Source organism: Musca vetustissima, unplaced genomic scaffold, assembly GCF_032173495.1.
Source record: "Musca vetustissima isolate MV318-11 ecotype Yass unplaced genomic scaffold, APGP_CSIRO_Mvet_v1 utg197282, whole genome shotgun sequence".
NCBI classification, from domain to species: Eukaryota; Metazoa; Arthropoda; class Insecta; order Diptera; family Muscidae; genus Musca; species Musca vetustissima.
The window spans coordinates 3,684-23,889 of NW_026887938.1; the positions used below are offsets into that span (position 1 = coordinate 3,684).

Sequence of the window (20,206 nt, forward strand, 5' to 3'; positions counted from 1 at the left end):
CGGGGTCCATCTGCATCGCATCATCAGCCAACCGGTTCGTGTATTTGTTTAGTTTGTTTTTTCGATTTTTTTCGAAAGGCAGTTGAAAAATATTTTTAGATACTTGACTTGAGTTTTCTTTTCGTTTTATTTTTTTCTCGCCATGGTGTTCTAATGTTTGTCGAGCTAAAGAAATGCATTTATTTCCAGCCTTTGGTTGTTTTCCTTTCTTCCCTCCATCTCTCTCTCTCTCCGTCACTTCTTAATTGATAAACAAATATTATCTGCCTAATAGTTTGTTATGTGATATCAGTTCGGTGTGAAGTTTTTAATTATCAGTGTGGCTAATGCATCGCTCATTTGAATGCAGACTGGGTTATTTGGTTTTTTTCTTTTTCGTCAACCCTTTCCCAGCATTTCGAGTAGCATGTCATCTGGAGACATGTAAAAGAAATTGTAAAACTTTTACACTTCAACACCTTCCTGGTTGACAGACCGGAAATGTTCTGGGAGGAAAACATGAACATTTTTCTGATTAGAAAAGAAATTTGAAGACAAAAGATATTGAATCGTTTTTCCCATAGATTAGTCCCCATCCACAATGGGGGAAAAAGCCAAGGAAAGCTCCTCTAATTTGGGAACTTGAAAAAATATTTAAAAAAAAAACCACACCTTATTTAGGGGCCTGAAAAAAAAATTTCAAAAAATCCACGCCTTATTTAGGTGCCTGAAAAAATTATTTAAAAAAAAAAAACAGTAAGGAAAGTAGTCAAGTCGGACTGGGCCGACTATATGATACGCTTCACCAAATGGGTATATTGTACATATCGACGCCTCCGAACCATAGTAAAGAAAAGTGAGTTTTTCAGTAAAAAAGTATGGAAGTTTCTTTAATCGTACGTGCCATGCTAAGTACAAATTATTTTTACTTTTTTGAAGTGATTACCAAAATTTCAGTGAATTTAAATTAAGGATCGTAGTATCTAAAAACGTGAAGAACTTTAAAACATGCTAAGTCGATTTAGCATACTATGGTTCGGAGGCGTCGATATGTATACTTACAATTATATGTCAATGTTCCCTTGCAGGAAAACACTCATGTCTTTCTGTCACCTATGATAAATTTAATTCAATTCGGGCAGATTTGGAGTCGTCTGCGTACCATGGGACAAATTTATGGAAAATAACAAAAATTAATTTCAGCCGAGCACGGCTAGGGCTCGAACCTAGGTCCTCGGAGCAACACAAATGTTGCCAAGACCACTTAACGTTCTGAGCCATCAACACACTTCCAAAACGGTTGCGCAAAAACATGTGTATACCATGGAAGCAATTGTAGGTGTGTGGATTAATTATCCATCGCTACAACAAAAAAATCTGCTTTGAAAAGGACTGTTCCTAGAATGAAGAATGACAAATTTGAATTTAATTCGCATATGCAAGTTTCGCATCAGGGCGGAATAAATACAAGTTATCAACGTACGACCTTAGCCCAATATGCCTGATGAGCCGCTTAACCAACGGCGAAACGCGTCGCATAATGGTGGGTACGTAGGTTCTTCTCCTGGCAAAATTTATATCATCAAGCTCGACTCGAAAGAGTATAAATAATCACTTAAAATCACTTTCAAATGATCACAAAAATTCAAATAACAAAAAGAAAATGATTTATAGCAAAATTAATACACGCTATTCGATACGCTGCACTGTTAAAAATGTAATCTCAATCCGAAACCGGTTCGAAATACATATGAAAGCTATGGCTGGATCTGCACAAATTTCAACAAAACCTAATAACGTCATTCAAGTCTCAATTCGATACGTTGTGCAACATTTCGTGTTAATCGGACAAACATTAGGAGTTTGGTGCACCATTTATGTAAAAACGGACGAAAATTTATATGGGAGCTATATCTAAATTTGAACCGATTTTTACTAAACTTAACACACATCACGCTAGACTTAATTTAGTGCGTTGTGCCAAATTTCGTGCAAATCAAAGGTTTTATAGGGACTTTAGTGCATCATTTACCTTAAATCGGACGAATATATATATATATATATATATATGGGAGCTATATCTAAATCTGAACCGATTTTCACGAAACTTAGCACACGTCGTTCTAGGCTCACTTCAGTACGCTGTGCCAAATTTCGTGCAAATCGAAAGATTTTTGGGGATTTTTGGTGCACCATTTACCTAAAATCGGACGAAAATATATATGAGAGCTATATCTAAATCTGAACCGATTTTCACGAAACTTAGCACACATCGTTCTAGGCTCAATTCAGTACGCTGTGCCAAATTTCGTGCAAATCGAAAGATTTTTGGGGACTTTGGTGCACCATTTACCTTAAATCGGACGACAATATATATGGGAGCTATATCGAAATTTGAGCCGATTTTAATAAAACTTACCACTCATCATTCTAGACTGAATTCAGTACGCTATGCCAAATTTCATGCAAATCGAAGGTTATAAAGGAACGTTGGTGCGCTATTTTCCTAAAATCGGACGAAAATATATATGGGAGCTATATCTAAATCTGAGCCGATTTTCACGAAACTTAGCACACGTCGTTCTAGGCTTAATTCAGTAGGCTATACCAAATTTCGTGCAAATCGAAGGATATTTAGGCACTTTGGTGCACCATTTACGTTAAATCGGACGAAAATATATATGGGAGCTATATCTACATCTGAACCGATTTTCACGAAACTTAGCACACGTCGTTCTATATATTTTTAAAAAATCCACGCCTTAGGCAGAACCCTAAAATTTTAGGTGCTTGAAAAAATATTTTTAAAAAATCCAAGCCTTAGGCAGAAACCTAAAATTATAGTTGCTTGAAAACATATTTTCAAAAAATCCACGCCTTAGGCAGAACCCTAAAATTTTAGGTGCTTGAAAACACATTTTCAAAAAATCCACGCCTTAGGCAGAACCCTAAAATTTTAGGTGCTTGAAAAAATATTTTTAAAAAATCCACGCCTTAGGCAGAAACCTAAAATTATAGGTGCTTGATAAAAATATTTTCAAAAAATCCACGCCTTAGGCAGAACCCTAAAATTTGAGGTGCTTGAAAAAATATTTTCAAAAAATCCACGCCTTAGGCAGAACCCTAAAATTTTAGGTGCTTGAAAAAATATTTTTAAAAAATCCACGCCTTAGGAGGAACCCTAAAATTTTAGGTGCTTGAAAAAATATTTTTAAAAAATCCAAGCCTTAGGCAGAAACCTAAAATTACAGGTGCTTGAAAAAATATTTTCAAAAAAAATACTGAAAATTAGGAGTTACCGTTATATGGGGGGGGGGGGGTACCAGAAAAAGTGCACCTATATTTATAATTTTTTGTGGAGACTAAAATTTTAGTGCTCCAAAAAAATATTTTTAAAAATTTCACGCCTTCGGTTGAAAAACGCCTAAAATTTTAGGTGCCCCAAAAAAAAATTAAAAAACTGTTATATGGGAGCTATGCCTAAACGTGGACCGATATATCCCATCTTCGAACTTGACCTGCCTGCAGACAAAAGTCAAACCTATGCAAAATTTCAGCACCCTATCTGAAAAAAATTTTTAAAAGATAGCGTGATTACAACCTAAAATTATAGGGACATGAAAAAATATTTTCAAAAAATCCACGCCTGATCAAGAATATATATATATATACATTATAGGTGCTTGAAAAAATATTTCAAAAAATGAGTTACAAACGGAATGACAAAATTAATATACCCTCCATACTATGGTGAAGGGTATAAAAAATCCACGCCTTGTTATCCCTTTTGTTGGTCCATAAAAATACATCCTTAAAAAAATCCACGCCTCGCCACAATATTCCACACCTCGAGAATATTGTCTGTGTTGGATTTCTTGACATTTTCGCCGAAGTATACAATTTTTGATTGAATTCTTATAGTTTACCTTTAGACTTTTAAATTTAGCGAAATTGAATAGTCAGCATGAGGAGGCCAGTATAGGAATAGTCATCATGATATGCAATATTTTCTAGAGGATCTGATATTTAGAGATAAGCTTAGGCAATATGTGGGATTGATAAACCTACAAAATTCGATGTGTTTCTCTTCGTTGTTTGTAGATAACTAACAAGATTTAACAAATTAATTCGATTGGACTTAGTTGATCAAGGTACCCCCTACGTGGTATTGGAAAAAATGCAATATATAAAACATCTAATTTAATCGGACGAAAGATCGGTGAAATGTAATGCCACACACTAAATTTGAATTCCTCCACAAAACTGAACATAGTTCAATTCGATATATTATATAGATATATATTATATAGATATTATTATATAGATATCAAGAGGTGAGGGGAACTAACTATACCCTGAAGTCTCTGTCAACCTCCATAAAGAGAACAGTTCCAAATCTCTTTGCAAATTTTTGAAATCGAAATGTTATCAGAGAGTAAGAGAGAATGTCAAAATTGAATGTGTGAGGCAAGATAAGGGCTAACAACAAAAACAAAATATAGTTAATAATACAATGCTCGATTCCGACAAATTTCAGTATTCGCGGCCTATTGGAAGTGGTAACAACTGTAATCTGAAATAATTTTTATTTTCTTTGAAACACAGACAAATGTGGATTGAACTTCTTGTGGGACTTTTGTCCCTCCTCATAATTGTGGATACGCTACATAAACGGCGGCGTCATATTATGATCGAAAAGGCTGGTATTCGGGGACCAACTCCATTGCCGATTTTAGGAAATGCCCTACATGTAGTTGGCAATACAACAACCAGTAAGAGATTACAAAAAAAAAAAAAAAAACAAAACAAACAAATACGACTTATTTTGTTAATTTTTAGCCATTTCTACTTTTCTGGAAAACCTGACCGGAAAATATGGCAAGGTTGTACGCATGTGGATGGTTAATGATTGTGTCCTGCTCATACGTGATGCCAAATATTTTGAAGATATTTTCAAAAGTCAACAGCTGATTACCAAGAATAATCTCTATACTTCATTGCGTGGTTGGTTGGGTCAGGGTCTGCTACTGAGTACAGGCCCTAAATGGTTTTCGCGGAGGAAAATTATTACACCCACATTTCATTTTAAAATTTTGGAAGAATTTGTGGAGATTTTCGATCAACAAAGTAGTGTAATGGTCAAGAATTTGATGAAGCAAGCTGATGGTAAGACGGTGATCCATATGTTCCCGAAAGTTTGTCTAACCGCATTGGATATTATTACGGAAACGGCAATGGGTGTGCGTGTTAATGCTCAAGAACATCCAGAATTTCCCTATGCCAAGGCGGTGACAGAGTAAGTCTTTCGTTTGACAAGTGGTCTCTCACGAATAATAAAATAAATAGGTCTTCAATTGACAAAAGATTTTTTATAGGTCTTCTATAGATAGAATATTTTCTACAGGTCCTCCAGATCATATATTGTGGTATATGGTCTTTAGAGGCATTACTAGGGCCTTTAGAGGTATACATTTTTTTAATGTATTCATAAGAAAATAATTCTCTATATACTCGGAGTTTATCGGAAATTTGAAGGTTTCGTATGGACTTATACGGATTGTAGATCTTCTATATACAACATATTGGTTGAGAGCTTGTAATAGAATATGTCAGATCTTCTTCATAGAAGAGCTCTGAAGGTTTCCATCTTCATAGAAGAGCTGAAGGTCTTCTTCTTAGAAGACCATCAGGCCTTATAATATATTCTTCTACACCTCCTCTAATATTTATTTCATTTCCTTTAATTTTTTTCAGCACCTCCAACATAATGTCAGATCGTTTTATGAAACCTTTCGATCGTTTCGATACCTATTACCGTATCTTCCATAATAAAAAATATCGCCACTTGCAGAATTGTATAAAAATTATGCATGATTTTACGGATAAGGTTATTGCGGAACGTCGTGATGCTCTACAGAAATCAATTGAAAATGGAACCTATCAGGCGGGTAGTAATACCGATGAAATGGGTATTAAGAAGCGTATGGCATTCCTTGATGTACTGCTGCAATCGACAGTGGGTGGTAAACCCCTCTCGAATATGGATATTCGTGAAGAAGTTGACACATTTATGTTTGAGGGTCATGACACCACGACTAGTGGTATATGTTTTACTTTGTATCTGCTATCGCGCCATCCTGAGGTACAACAGAAGGTATTGGAAGAAATCCACTCGGTCATTGGGGAGGATAAAGACAAGCCCGTGACAATGAAGGATTTGCAGGATCTCAAGTATTTGGATTGTGTGATTAAGGAAAGTTTGCGTTTATATCCACCAGTACCAATGATTGGTCGTATCACAGAACAGGATATTGTGATAAGTAAGTTCGGAATGGGGACCTTTAAAACAAATTTTCCTAATTTGAAATTGAAATATTTTTCTTTTAGATGGTGTTACCATACCGGCGAAGACGAACATCACATTGCTGATGTATGCTGCCATGCGTGATCCCGATTATTTCCATCACCCAGATGATTTCTTGCCCGAACGTTATCTGAATACCGAAGATGCAAATAAAATCAATCCCTTCGCCTATGTTCCGTTCAGTGCGGGGCCACGTAACTGTATTGGCCAGAAATTTGCCATAGCAGAAATGAAAAGTACCATCAGTAAAATGGTTCGACATTTTGAATTATTGCCATTGGGTGAGGAGATCAAACTTGTCATGAATATTATATTACGTTCGGAGACTGATGTCCAGTTGGGTTTGAAAGCCCGCAAGTAGGAGGGAGGAGAATGATACTTTTTTTGAATTGTTTGTGTTATTGTATATTTTGTAAGATAATAAAATACGTTTTTTTGTACTGAAAATTTAAAGAAGGCTTTTCAATTTGTAAAAAAATCCACTACCGCCAAAAATATTTTTTAAAAATCCACGCCTAGTAAGGGACCCCGAAAAATATTATTTAAAAATGTTACGCCTCGTTAGAAATAAAATGTTGATTGAAATTCATGTGGGACTTTTGTCCCTTTTCATAATTCTGGATATGCTATACAATCGGCGTCATCATATTATGATTGAAAAGGCTGGTAATTCGGGCACCAACACCATTGCCGATTTTGGGAAATGTTTCGGAATTTATGGTCAGTACCACAGCCAGTAAGAGATTACCTGAAAACCCTACACATAATTGTTTTTATTGCGAGATTTTTCTCATTTTCAGATGTTTCTACCTTAATAGACAATCTGACCACCAAATATGGCAAAGTTTTACGTCTGTGGGTTGGTGACCGATTGTGTTCTGTTCATACGCGATGCCAAATATTTTCAAAAGTCAACAAGTGATTACCAATAACAGCCTCTATACTTTATTGAGTGGTTGGTTGGGCCAGGGCATATTGCTGAGTTCCGGACCCAATTGGTTTTCACCCAGAAAGATTATTACACCGATTTTCCACTTTAAAATTTTGGAGGAATTTGTGGAGATTTTTGATCATGCTATGGTCAAGAATTTGATGAAACAAGCTGATGGTAAAACTGTGATCCCTGTGTTCTCTAATGTATATTCGAAAGCATTGGATATTATTACGGAAACGGCAATGTGTGTCAAGATTAATGCTTAAGAACATACCGAATATCCCTATGCCAAGGCGGTGAAGTAAGTATCCGCTTGTAATATTTCTCTATTTAAAAAATATTATTGGGCTTTTAGAATTAGAAGGCCGTTGATAGTTAATTTTCATAGGTCTTCTATTCACGGAAGACATTCTATAGAAGTCTCCCAGGGATAAATAATCTACAAGTGCTAAAAAAGGTCTCGTATAGATAAAATATCTTGTAGAGGTCTTCTATGTAAAGAATATTTTCTACAAGTCTTCTATAAATAGAAGTCCCTCTACAGTCATCCATAGATAAATATTTTATAGTAGTCTTCTATAAAATTAAGTTATTCTGCTGACCTTCAATAAAAGAAGCCCTTCTATAGGTAGTAATTCTTCTCAAGATCTACTGCATTTGAAAAAAATCTTGTAGGTATTCTATGAATAATAGATCTCCTACAAAAACCAAACTTTATATGGGGTTTCTGTAAATTTAAGTCTTTATATAGGTCTTCTGGAGATAAAAGTCCTAAAGACTTCATTTCACAGACAGAGGATATTCTATAGTTCTGCTATCAATGGAAAGCTAATTACACCAAAAATTAATCATTTATCTATGCATTAAAATTAGAAAGGATAATTTGTAGATATTTTTATTAAATTTGCGGATTTCTTCAGTTCGGTGACCTATATTGAAATTTGATGAAGAATATTTTTCCCCTTGATACTAACACTATAGAAGAACCTTGACCCACAATAGGTTCTTCTATAGTGGAGAAACTATAGAAGAACCTTGACCCACAATAGGTTCTTCTATAGTGTTGGTATCAATTTAAAGCCTCCAACTAAAAGCCGCCAAAAACATCCTTTATACAGGGTTGCCCATATTCGACGGACCCATGTTTTTTTTTTAATAAAAAAAAATAAAAATTTGGCGGTTGGCAATGTTAATCATTTAATTTGTTCCAAGTAGATTTGTTTACATCAATTTTTGAATATGATATCTCTTAAATGGCCGCCTCTGGCGTTGATGACGTATTGTGCCCTTTTTGCTGCATTTTCCATCGTTTTTGCCAACATTTCGGCCGGAATAGCGGCTATTTCTTCACGAATGTTGTCCTTGATCTCTTCTACGGTCCTTGGCTTGTTAACGTAAACCTTTAACTTCAAATATCCCCACAAGAAAAAGTCAGGCAAATCGGGCGAACGCGGTGGCCAGTCCAAATCACCACTTTTGGACATCAAAACTCGAAAACAAATTCTTCAGAAAATCGATTATTATGCGACTTGTGTGCGGTTGAGCGCCGTCTTGTTGAAACCAGAACTGCCTCATACGCTTTCGACGAATAATTGGCATCACAAAATTGCAATTGCATCACAAAATTACAAATGCAAATTAATGCGAATAATCCGTTGTAAAGTGGACCGAGCCATGCCCAACTGCTGAGAACGGCGTTTTTGGGATGTTCTTGGGGACCTCTCAACACTGGCTCGTACGGCAGCGATATTCTCGGCCGATCGCCTTGGTCGACTTTTATATGGCTTCTTCGGATTAGAAAGAGCCTTACCAGTCGAAAATTTTTCGTATAAACGCTTAATGGTGTTCTTGAGTTGAGTTTTCACAATTGACTTCTTCTGTTGAATGTAAATTTCAACTATTTCAGAGCGCTCGCGTGGCGGGTATATTTTCATGGTAAAAATCTTCTTGGACTGACGCTTCAAACGCGGTATGTCATTAAGCGATGTGACATCTCTGTCAAAAGTTATGGCGTCGCCAGATGGGTCCGTCGAATATGGGCAACCCTGTATGGGACTTTTATATATACTTCCAAATTCATACAGCTATTTTGGATGTGTGTATTTTATATATCGTTTTGTGTTGATTGGAGACTAATGGTGAAATAATGTAGAATATTTATTTCATTAGCGCCACTGTACTAAAAGCATGTTATCTGCAAATTATCGACCACTTTTGAAATTAACAAAAATTAGCCAAAATTTATATATTTTGTGTTTGAAATTATGATGTTTTTTTTATTGGCATATATTATAGCTACAGATTTCCCGCATTCGAAAATCTGTAGTGAAATTTGCTGTAGAATATTATTCTCTTTAACACCCAAACCCCACAAGGACTGTTTGTGGGCGAAACTGGCCTACAATTAAAAACATCTAAAAATAACCCAAAAAATCAATGACTATTTTTGTATGTCCACTATGATATAGATATTTTGTGTGTAAATATTACACCTACCGATTTCGGTTGTTCGGTGACCTATAGTGAAATTTAATGTAGAATATTTTTCCCCTTAACACCAAACCCCCGAAGTGGACTTATAGTGGACCAAATTGACCCACAATTAAAAATGTCCAAAAATAACCCAAAATCAATGAGTTTTATTTTTTGTATATCTTTTTAATATCGATATTTTGTGCATATGTATTATACCCATCGATTTATGGTGTTCGGTGACTTATAGCGAAATTTAATGGAGAATATTTCTTCCATTAACATCACTCTCCTGAAATGAAGCTAACTAAAAAATATCGACCAATTTTTAAATGAACAAAAATGTCCTAAAATTTGTTTTTATTTTATATACATAATTCTTTTTATATACATAATAATTTATAATGTATATATATATATTACAGCTACCGAATTCTCGTATTCGGTAGCCTATAGTAAAATTTGCTGTAGATTATTTTTCTCCTTTACATCAACCCTCTAAGTGGACTTATTGTTGGCCAAATTGGCCTCGAATTAAAAATTTTCAAAAAAAATTACTCAACATTAAATGACTATCTATATATCTCCAAATTGCTATTGATATTTTGTGTATATATACTATACCTACAGATTTCTACTGTTCGGTAACCTATAGTGAAATTTTATGAAGCATATTTCTTACCTTAATACCAAATTCCTAAATGGACTTATTATCCATCAAATTGGCCCACAATTAAAAATGTCAATAAATAAGCCACAAAAGTTTGTATGTCCGCATTAAGGGGACCCCCCCCATTCTCGGGGTCAAAATTTTTTTTGATTTAATTCGATTCTACACTAATTCAAGAATGTCTCTACAAAATTTCAAGTGAAAATCTCAAGAACTCTTGAAGATATAGCCGATTTATTGTGTCAGCATCAAGTTTAAACGCGTTTTTCTCTTTTGCGAATGGCGGGCACGATAACTCAAAAACTAATAATCCAATCGGTTTCAAATTTTGACACGTTTCTCTGGGAGTGTGTAGCTCTCGTATGAACTAGGATAAAGCCAATCGGTGAAGATCTTCCTTATTTTTTAACTTGGTTTTTTGTAAAAAATCGGCTATTTTCCAAAAATATTTTTTCAAAGGTCCGCCATTTTGTTAATTGTTGTGCGAAGTAAATAATCCTAGTTCATACGAGAGCCAGACATGTCCTCTTTCTAGCACCGTTGGAATTTTCGGATTCCGATGTTCCAGTGAGGAGTTATCATGCCCGCCATCGAAAATATGGACTTTACTTTGAACACAAAAAACAACAACAAAACAACAACAACAAATTTTGGTAAATTATTTTTCTTCCTTTTTAAATCTTCAAATATATATGTGCCAAGTTACAAACCTTAACAACCATTGGTATTCATTTACCAGCCCATTTAAAATCTTAAAAATAAAGAATCGAGAATGGGGGGGGTTCCCTTAAGATCGATATTTTGGGCATATATATTGTACATACCGATTTCTATTGTTCGGTGGTATATAGTGAAATTTATTGGAGAATATTTTTTCCTTTGGCACCACTCTCCCAAAATGAGGTTGTCTTCAAAATATCGACCAATTCCTTAATAAATAAAAAATTTCCAAAATATATATTTTTAAAAACGAAATTATAACAATATTTTATATATATATTACAGCTAAAGCTTTCTCGTATTCATAGACCTATTGTGAAATTTTCCGTAGAATATTTTCCCCCCTAACACCAACTACCTACAAGGACTTTTAGGGGGCCAAATTGGCCTATAATTAAAAACGTCCAAAAATAAATGGCTATTTTCATATATCTAAATTGATATAGGTATTTTATGTATATATATTACACCCATCGATTTCTGTTAATCGGCGACCTATAGTGAATTTTAATATAGAATATTTCCCCTCCTTAAAATCAACACCCTACATGGACATATTGTGGTCAAAATTATCCTGTCTATAGACAGGATAGCTTTTATGGGAATTCTATATATGGAAACCCTACTATAGGTCTTCTATGGATATCAGTATTTAAAGGTGTTGTACAGAGAATAATAACGCTACATTCTCTGGAGGCTCTCAAACACAACAATAATCTAACAAATAAAAAGCAATTGCTGGATCCAACCCAGATTGGTTAGCGAATATTCTCTGCAAAACACTGTTATCAACAAAACTATATCGAAACCTGGTATCAGATGTAATGCGAAGAGAATTACCCACCAAACAAAAAGAGTACACTCTTCAGATAACAGCTAATATAAAAAATTATATTTTTTTGATATTCATTATATTATATTTGATTTGATATTCATTATCTTGTCTAGACGATAACTTTAGTTTTCGCCGGTCATTGAACGTGTTAACAAATACGAGAACATAGACGGAAAAAATTCGAATCGCAAAAAGAAAATATGTTGCTGGAAATAATTATAGGACTTTTGTCCTTGTTCATAATTGTCGATGTTCTATATAAACAGCGCAGACATTTTATGATCGAAAAGGCTGGTATTCGTGGACCAACTCCATTGCCAATTTTGGGAAATGTGCTGTATCTGGTGGGCAATACAACAGCCAGTAAGAAATTAACAGAAGTGCACATAATGGGACTATTTTTGAATCATTTTTATTTATTTATTTTTTTCCATTCAAGGTGTGTCCGAACTTATGACCAAGCTAACTGACAAATATGGTAAAGTTGTACGCATGTGGTTTATTACTGATTGTGTCCTGATTATACTTGATGCTAAATATTTTGAAGATATTTTCAAAAGTCAACAGCTGATAAAGAAAAATGATTCGTATAATTTATTGGATGGTTGGTTGGGCCAGGGTTTATTGCTGAGTTCAGGTCCCAAATGGTTTTCGCGGAGGAAAATTATTACACCCACATTTCATTTTAAAATTTTGGAAGAATTCGTGGAGATCTTCGATCAACAAAGTCATGTTATGGTTAAGAATTTGATGAAGCAAGCTGATGGTAAAACAGTGGTCCATATGTTCCCCAATGTATGTTTGATGGCATTGGATATTATTACGGAAACGGCAATGGGTGTGAAGGTTAATGCCCAAGAGCATCCCGAATTTCCATATGCCAAGGCGGTGACAGAGTAAGTTATATTTCTTCTTATTATTTTTATTTTGTTCTGTAAAAGTAGAGAATGCCTCGTTAACAATTTCGTAGGTTAACAATTTCACGGAATTCCGTTTATAGCACCCACCCAGGGAAAAATAATTTGCGGTAGGTCCCTCTATAGTCAAGCATAGATAAATATTTTATATAAGTCTTCTATAAAAAAGTAAGTTCTTCTACTGCCCCTTTATAAAAGAAGACCTATAGGTAGAAATTCTTCGAAAGATCTACTGCAATTAAAACCAGTGAGCGGAGCAGTATAGTCGGACGGGGCCGACCATATGATACCCTACACAACTGTAACTTTGTGTGGATGTTTATTCCAAGCCTGGGCAATATTTCGTGATATCTACACCCTGTTGCCGATTAGATGTCAACAGCACCTTTTCCTGACACTGACATATTTTCCCCAGTATTACTAATATTCTGTACAGTCCTTCTAATTACTTGTCCAGTTCCCTTCACCGTGGGTTGTGTTGTGATGTTTGACTTTCAATTGTGGCCTATACATCGACTCGAAAAAATACAACAAATTAAGTTTTCGGTCCACTTCATCCGAAATTCTTATCTGATCATTGCCGAAAATTATAGGCGTTGTCATTGACCACAACTGAAATCTCATGGAAAATTTCAAAGCAATCAGAGCTATATTTCCGACCTCTAGTGTGGTAATGGGTTACTAAATAATATATGAATACATTAGCACCTGTAAATATTTCAGTGTAGCTCCCACATCTGAGTACATAGGACCATATAATTGGTATCAATTTATGCTATGAACTTCCCGGGCCTTTGTTCTTCAGGGGTAAATATATACGCTATAGAATACAAATTTTGTAATTTTTCACAAAAAAGTTAGGGTCCATTTGACCAGCTAAATATTGGCCGATCTTTATCAAAACAGGCATGTTTATTCTTTGGCCCGATCCCCTTCTCCATGCAAAAATTCGCGGTTTTGGGCAATAATTGCGGCCCCTGGAGCGACCAGAAAAACCGACAAAAATAAAGTTTTTGGTCCATTTCATCCCCTAAATATTAACCGATCTTTTCCAAAAACAATAGGGGTCTTCATTGGCCAGAGCCCATCCTACATGCAAAATTTCGTGAAGATCGGCCCATAACTGTGGCCTGTATCGTGTTTACAAATTATAATGGACAGACGGACGGACGGCCACACATGTCTAGATCAACTCAGCTAGTCGAGATATGACGATCGGTATACATAAAGGTGGGTTTAGGACCAATATTTCGCGGCGTTACAAACTTTTGGGGCTGCACAAAGCTATCTGTGGGTATTCTAGGAATATATAGATGACCTTATATGGGATTTCTGTAAATGAAAGTCCTTATACAAGACCTACAAATGCTCTTCCACTGGCAGAAGACCTTCCTGGTCTGATATAGATAGAACGCGAATTTTAGAAATTAAAAATTATAAACTCGAAGCATATTTTTAGAGGTATATGCCATATATACCGATTTCTCATGTTTGGTGACCTGTAGAGAAATTTTGTTGTTGTTCGAAATTTAATAGGGAATATTTCTTCCATTGGCACCACTGTCCCGAAATGGAAGTTGTCCTCAAAATTTCATCTGATTTCTTAATAAACAAAATTTTCCAAAATATATTTCTTTTATAAACGGAATTATAGCAATATTGTATTGATATATATTATAGCTACCGATTTCTCGTATTCGGAGACTTCTTGTGAAATTTTACGTAGAATATTTTTCCTCCTAACACCCACTAACTACAAGGACTTTTATGGAGCCAAATTGGCCTAAAATTAAAAACGTCCAAAAATAAACTCAACTTAAATGACTATTTTTTATATATCTAAATTGATATAGAAATTTTATGAATATATATTAAACGCATCGATTTCGGTTAATCGGCGACCTATAGTGAATTATAATATATAATATTTTCCCCCCTTACAATCAACATCCTACATGGACATATTGTGGGCCAAATTATCCTGTCTATAAACATAACATCTTGTATAGGAATTCTATATATGGAAACCCTACTATAGGTCTTCTATGGATATCCGTCTTTAGAGGTGTTGTACAGAGAGCAATAACGCTACATTCTCTCTACAGGCTCTTTAAAAAACAACAATAATCTAACAAATAAAGAGCATTTGCTGGATCCAACCCAGATTGGTAAGCGAATATTCTCTGCAAACACTGTTATCAGCAAAACTATATCGACAACTGGTATCAGAGGTTATACGTCGACAATTCCCACCAACAGGGAGAAAGAGCTGTCAGATATGAGCTAATGTAAAAATAATTATAGTCAATAAAAATAATGTTCATAATAATTACGCCAGCCAAAATTATTATTTTAGTTTTCGCCGGTCATTGAAAGTGTTAAGAAATACGTGAAAATCGAATCGCAATAAGAAAATATGTTGCTGGAAATCATTATAGGACTTTTGTCCTTTCTCATAATTGTCGATGTCCTATACAAACAGCGACGACATTTTATGCTCGAAAAGGCCGGTATTCGGGGACCAACTCCTTTGCCAATTTTGGGAAATGTTCTGTATCTAGTGGGCAATTCAACAGCCAGTAAGAATTTAAATCCGGAAATCCCTATTAAGGAAACATTTTTTTGAGTCACTTTTCACTTTTTTATTTAAAATTTAGGCGTGTCAGAACTTATGGCCAAGTTAACTGGCAAATATGGCAAAATTGTACGCATGTGGTTGGTTACCCATTGTGTTCTGTTCATACGCGATGTCAAATTTTTTGAAGATATTTTCAAAAGTCAACAAGTGATTACCAAAAATAATCTCTATAATTTATTGGATGGCTGGTTGGGCCAGGGTCTGCTACTGAGTTCAGGGCCCAAATGGTTTTCGCGAAGGAAAATTATTACACCCACTTTCCACTTTAAAATTTTGGAAAAATTTGTAGAGATTTTCGATCAACAAAGTCATGTTATGGCCAAGAATTTGATGAAGCAAGCTGATGGTAAGACGGTGATCCATATGTTCCCCAATGTATGTTTGATGGCATTGGATATTATTACGGAAACGGCAATGGGTGTGAAGGTTAATGCTCAAGAACATCCCGAATTTCCCTATGCCAAGGCGGTGACAGAGTAAGTTTGCGTTTGTAATATTTCTTCTATTTAGAAAACAATATTATTGGGCTTTTAGAATTAGAAGGCCGTTCAGAGTTCTTTTTTTTTAAATCTTCTATTCACGGAAGAAATTCTATATAGAAGACTCGCAGGGATAAATAATCTACAAGTGGTCCTTCAGGAATAAAAAAATAAAGGTCTTGTATATATAAAAGATCTTGTAGAGTTCTTCTATGGATAGAATGTTTTCTAGAAGTCTTCTATAAATAGAAGTCCGACTATAGACGTCCATAGATAAATATCTTATATCAGTCTTCCATTAAATTAAGATCTTCTACTGACCTTCAATAAAAGAAACCCTTCTATAGGTAGAAATTCTTCTGAAGATCTACTGCATTAAAAAAAAAACCTATACCATTTGAAAAAATCCTGTAGGTATTCTATGAATAATAGATCTCCTACAAAAACAGAACCTTATATGGGGTCTCTGTAAATGGAAGTCTTCACGTAGGTCTTCTAGAGATACAAATCCTAATAATCTTTTTTTCACAGAATGAAGATATTCTATAGTTCTGTAATAGATGGAAGGCGAATTATAAAATTAATAATTTATTTATGCATTAAAATTAGAAAGAACTATTTGGGATATTTATATTATATCTACCGATTTCTTCGATTCGGTGACCTATATTGAAATTTTATGGAAAATATTTTCGCCCTTGATACCAACACTATAGAAAAAATTGTAGTGTCTCAAAATGTGCCTCCAATAAAAAAACGTCGAAAAATAACCCATAATTAAAAGTGCGTTTTATATATCAAATTGAGGTAAAAATTTTGTGTGTATGTATTATACCTACCGATTTTTGATTATACCTACCGATTTTAGATGTTCGGTAACCTATAGTGAAATTTGCTGGAGAATATTTATTCCATTAGGGCCACTATCCTAAAAGGAAGTTATCTGCAAAATATCGACCAATTTTGAATTGAACAAAAATTAGCCAAAATTTATATACATTTTGCTCGAAATTATAACATTATTTTATTGTTATATATTATAGCTACCAATTTTCCATGTTTCGAAATCTATAGTGAAATTGTCTGCAGAATATTTTACTCTTTGACATCCACATCCTACAAGGACTGTTTGTGGGCGAAACTGGTCTACAAATAAAAACATCTAAAAATATCCCTAAAATCAATGACTATTTTTATATGTCCACATTTGTATAGATCTATTGTGTATATATACTATACCTACAGATTTCTGTTGTTCGATGACCTATAGTGAAATTTGATGCAGAATATTTTTCACCTTTACATTGACGCTCTACAATAACTTATTGTGGGTCAAATTGGCGTACAATTAAAAACATTCAAAAATAATCCAAAAATCAAATAACTATATTTTATGCCCACATTGATATATATATTTTCGGTATATATATTACACCTATCGATTTCGTTTGTATGCAAAACTAATATGAAATTTTCTGTAGAATATTTTTCACATTGACACTAATATCCTACAAGGATCTCTTATTGGCGAAATTGGCACATAATTTAAAAGGTACAAAAATACCTCAACATGAAAAGACTTTTTTTATAAACCCAAATTGCTATAGTTATTTTGGGTATATATATTATAACTACCGATTTCTGTTGTTCGGTGACCTATAGTAAAATTTGATGGAGAATATTTTTCCCCTTGACACCAACCCCCTACAAGAACATAGTGTTACCAAAATTGGCCTTCAATTCAAAAAGTACCAAAAATAACCTAAAAAAATAAAATAATTTTATGTTATGCCCACATTGATATAGATATTTTTGGTATATATATTACACCTACCGATTTCGTTTCTATGGTTACCTATTATGAAATGTTCGGTAGAATATTTTTTTAATTGACACTAATATCCTACAAGGTCCTTTTTTGGCGAAATCGGCCTATAATTAAAAAGGTCCAAAAATACCTCAGCATGAAATTACGATTTTTATATACTCAAACTGCTTTACATATTTTTGGGTATATATATTATACCTACCGATTTCTGTTGTTCGGTGACCTATAGTTAATTGTGGTGGAGAATATTTTTTTCCCTGACACCAACCTCATACAGGGACTTGTTGGGGGCAAAATTGGCCTACAATTAAAATCGTTGAAAAATAACCCAAAAATCAAACGACTATATTTTATGCCCATATTGCTATAGATAATTTTGGTATATATATTACACCTACCGATTTCGTTTCTATGGTTATCTATTATGAAATTTTCTGTAGAATATTTTTTACACTGACACTAATACCCTACAAGGTCCTTTTGTGGGCGAAATCGGCCTATAATTAAAAATATCCAAAAATACCTCAACATGAAATGACTACTTTTATATACACAAATTGCTATATATATATTATACCTACATATTTCTGTTGTTCGGTGACCCATAGTGAAATTTGATGAAGAATATTTTTCCCCTTGACACCAAGCCCCTATATGGACTTATTTTGGACAAACTTGGCCGTTCAAAAATATACCCAAAAATCAAAATATTTGTATATATTCACATTGATACATATTTTTTCTATATATATATATATATATTATAACTACCGATTTCTGTTGTTCGGTGACCTATAGTGAAATTTTATGTCGAATATTTCTTTCATTGACATCACTCTCCTAAAATGAAGCTATCTGCAAAATATCGACCACATTCTTAAAGGAACAAGAAAAAAACCCAAAATTTATATATTTTTTTGCATTCGAAATTATAACGATATTTAATTGATATACATTATAGATACCGATTTTTTTACTCAGAGGCCCATAATGAAATTTCCTGTAGAATATTTTTCTCCTTGACACCAACCCCCTACCTGGACTTATTGTGGACGAAATGGGCTTACAATTAAAAACGTCCAAAATCAAAGCTCAATATTAAATGACTTTTTTTATATAAGCAAATTAAATCGAAATATTTTGTATATATGCTATACCTACCGATTTATTATCTTCGGTAACCTATAGTGAAATTTAGTGTAGAATATTTCTTCTATTGGTGCCAATCTCCTTAAATAAAGCCATCTGAAAAATAACGCCCAAATTGTTAAATGAACCAAAATTCTTAAAAGTTGTTATTTTTATATTTGAAATTATAAAGAAAATTTTATTGATATATACTATAGCTACCGATTTTTATTACTCGGTAACCCATAATGAAATTTTATATAGAATATTTTTCTTCTTGACACCAACCCCCCTACAGGGATATTTAGTGGGCCAAAATTGGCTTGTATTTAAAAACGTTCAAAAATAACTCAATATTAAATAACTATTTGTATATATCCCATAATGATACACACATTTCGAGTATATATATTATATCTACCGATTTTTGTTGTTCGGTGACCTATAGTGAAATGTCATTCCGAATATTTCTTCCATTGGCTGTACACCTCTAAATTGAAGCCATCTAGAAATTTTCAATCAATTTTTAATTTGTATTTATTTATTTATTTTTTTTTTTAATTTTTGTAAGAGCGAGTTTTCCCCATATATTATTTTTAATATTAAAAAAAAAAATTCGCCGTAACATAATTCAAAATTTTTTTCAACCTTTTTTTGATTCTGTTATCACTTTTGTGTCTTCTACCAAAAAGCTAACTATGTGGCCCCCTTATCGCCAAAAACACAACTATGTCTTATGATAGTATCAAAGGTTAGCCTAGACATCGCCAAAAATCAGAGAGTATGACAGACAGAAAAATGAGATAAGACTAACAACAACAATTTTGTAAATAATATTGTTTACAATCATCAGTATTAAAAAAATTTAAATAAAATCGCAAATTTAGTTCATACAGAATATTCAAAGTGTTAGGAAGGGGAAAACTATAAAATTTTAGAAAAAAGTACTCCCCAAAAAATGTTATTCGAAATTCTTTGGGGTCTTTTGACCATTCTACTAATAGCCGATACTCTCTACAAAAGACGTCGCCATCTGATGATCGAAAAGGCGGGAATACGTGGCCCCACACCATTACCCCTGGTGGGAAATCTTTTGGAATTAGTGGGCAATACCACGGCCAGTAAGACATGAGAAACAACCATTTAACGAAAAATCTCACTTGCTCATTTGTCCGCCTCCATCCATCCCTTTAGGCAATGCCGATTTAATGCAACAATTAACCACAAAATATGGTAAAGTGG

General features: G+C 34.0%; 2 protein-coding genes across 2 annotated transcripts; both read left to right on the plus strand.

The window, feature by feature from the left end:
• Positions 1-4,651: 4,651 nt before the first annotated feature.
• On the plus strand, positions 4,652-6,704 carry LOC133335796 (probable cytochrome P450 4d14). Its single transcript, XM_061544095.1, has 4 exons — positions 4,652-4,751; positions 4,819-5,275; positions 5,734-6,299; positions 6,367-6,704. Exons 1-4 carry the CDS (start codon positions 4,667-4,669, stop codon positions 6,702-6,704), a joined length of 1,446 nt encoding a protein of 481 aa, XP_061400079.1. The 5' UTR covers positions 4,652-4,666.
• A 5,470-nt stretch (positions 6,705-12,174) lies between these two features.
• LOC133335798 (cytochrome P450 3A21-like) lies at positions 12,175-20,096 on the plus strand. The gene is made up of 6 exons (XM_061544097.1): positions 12,175-12,337; positions 12,414-12,870; positions 12,919-12,940; positions 15,374-15,470; positions 15,549-16,005; positions 19,988-20,096. Exons 1-6 carry the CDS (start codon positions 12,175-12,177, stop codon positions 20,094-20,096), a joined length of 1,305 nt encoding a protein of 434 aa, XP_061400081.1.
• The last annotated feature ends 110 nt before the right edge of the window (positions 20,097-20,206 follow it).

What these genes read in the sequence shown, in the direction of transcription:
- LOC133335796 (XM_061544095.1), top strand. Translation starts at nt 4,667, where the DNA reads ATGATCGAAAAGGCTGGTATTCGGGGACCAACTCCATTGCCGATTTTA. An exon ending in AGTTGGCAATACAACAACCA is followed by an intron (nt 4,752 to 4,818) that starts GTAAGAGATTAC and finishes GTTAATTTTTAG; the next exon opens with CCATTTCTACTTTTCTGGAA. An exon ending in AGAACAGGATATTGTGATAA is followed by an intron (nt 6,300 to 6,366) that starts GTAAGTTCGGAA and finishes TTTTTCTTTTAG; the next exon opens with ATGGTGTTACCATACCGGCG.
- LOC133335798 (XM_061544097.1), top strand. Translation starts at nt 12,175, where the DNA reads ATGTTGCTGGAAATAATTATAGGACTTTTGTCCTTGTTCATAATTGTC. An exon ending in TATGCCAAGGCGGTGACAGA is followed by an intron (nt 12,871 to 12,918) that starts GTAAGTTATATT and finishes CTGTAAAAGTAG; the next exon opens with AGAATGCCTCGTTAACAATT. An exon ending in TATGCCAAGGCGGTGACAGA is followed by an intron (nt 16,006 to 19,987) that starts GTAAGTTTGCGT and finishes TCTCTACAAAAG; the next exon opens with ACGTCGCCATCTGATGATCG.